The sequence below is a fragment of a genome (assembly GCF_019968955.1).
Source record: "MAG: Porospora cf. gigantea A chromosome Unknown PgA_NODE_9272_length_1298_cov_684.705, whole genome shotgun sequence".
NCBI classification, from domain to species: domain Eukaryota; phylum Apicomplexa; class Conoidasida; order Eugregarinorida; family Porosporidae; genus Porospora; species Porospora cf. gigantea A.
Window position 1 is genome coordinate 1 of NW_027151967.1, and position 1,298 is coordinate 1,298.

The 1,298-nt window shown below is 52.9% G+C and overlaps 1 protein-coding gene across 2 annotated transcripts; it reads left to right on the plus strand.

The window, feature by feature from the left end:
• Positions 1-27: 27 nt before the first annotated feature.
• Positions 28-1,298, plus strand: KVP18_004733 (uncharacterized protein; the record flags this gene model as incomplete). 2 transcript variants are annotated; one of them, XM_067957656.1, is made up of 1 exon in its annotated part: positions 28-1,298. In XM_067957656.1, a coding segment is annotated over one exon (1,271 nt), but the record flags the coding sequence as incomplete, so codon positions are not given. The 2 variants fall into 2 exon arrangements, with proteins under 2 accessions (XP_067805734.1, XP_067805735.1); XM_067957657.1 differs by having other exon boundaries at positions 28-1,290.

The window sequence follows — 1,298 nt, forward strand, 5'->3', positions numbered from 1 at the left end:
GTGAAAACCGATACGTGGAGGTTCCCTATGCCACCTGTTGGTACGTTCACAAGCTCGTACAAACAGGCCTTGGCCGATCTCGCACAATGCCCCGTAGATTCCTACAAGAAGTACCTGGCTAAAGACCAGGTCTGGTCCGGCCTAACCATTTTCGACAGCCGGCGCGGTATGGCGCGGCTTGCGACAGATTCCATTTTGAATCCTAAACCGGCAAGTCTTGACGTCCTAGTTGAACATGAGGTCACACGTGTGAGGATCCGTGATGGACGGGCAGAGTGCGTGAACTTCGTCAAAGCCCCCACGAAACCGGATCCCGTTGGCAAATTTGTTGCGAGATCGCCTACGAACGAGCGAAGAGTCTGCGCGTCAACGATTATCCTATCTGCGGGGGCTATCCTCTCGCCTGATATACTTTTCAAGTCTGGCGTTGGACCTCGAGATACGATCAGAGAGCTGGGTGTGAACTTGGTGCACGAGATTGACGCTCTCGGCAGGAATACCTACGATCGGGTACTCCACCCTGTTGTGACCTATGACAAGCTGTATTCCAACGCCTCCATTGCTAGTGTATTGGGCATGTCAGCGCGAGGTACTGAGTGCGATGAATACACTCCATTCACCAGAAAGGACTGTCATATGATACCGACCGAAGAACTTGGAGGCGGCAGGAACGCTGAGGGTGTTCTTCTGGCAACAAGGTTCATCTTGCCTCCTAGGTTTCGGGATACATTCATCGCCGATCGCGTATTCAGCCTCTTGAGGAAATGCTCGAAGAACAACCACAACTTGCTTTGCAGGATGCTGGAGCCGGTACGTGAGTGCTTCGGCCGTATGAGGGCTATCTTCTACTTTACCTCTGAAATCCACTCACGAGGAAAAATTACCTACGACAACGGAAGGCTCTCTGTCAGGGCGAACTACCTACAGGATCCTAAGGATTATCAACAGGCCATTGCTGGCAGTCAGTTGCTGAGCGATGTCATTCGTAGCGGCCGCCTAGACGACCACGCCGAGTTGGATGGGAATAACTCCTGCCCTATGAAAATGTTCTCAGCCCTCAACTTGGTGATCGGGGGTTTTGGAGTGGATCTGCCCATCGCAGACGGTGGCAAGAAAATAGCCACCTTCCCCCCTGTTCTTCCTAGCAGCGATCCGGAAGCCTTTGTCACCACCTACATGCAGTCCATTTGGCACTGGGGTGGAAGTGCTGCCCTTGGCTCCGTCGTGGACTCGAATTTCAACGTAAACGGCATCTCGTCCTTGAAGATCGTGGATGCCAGCGTTCTACCCGTAATGAC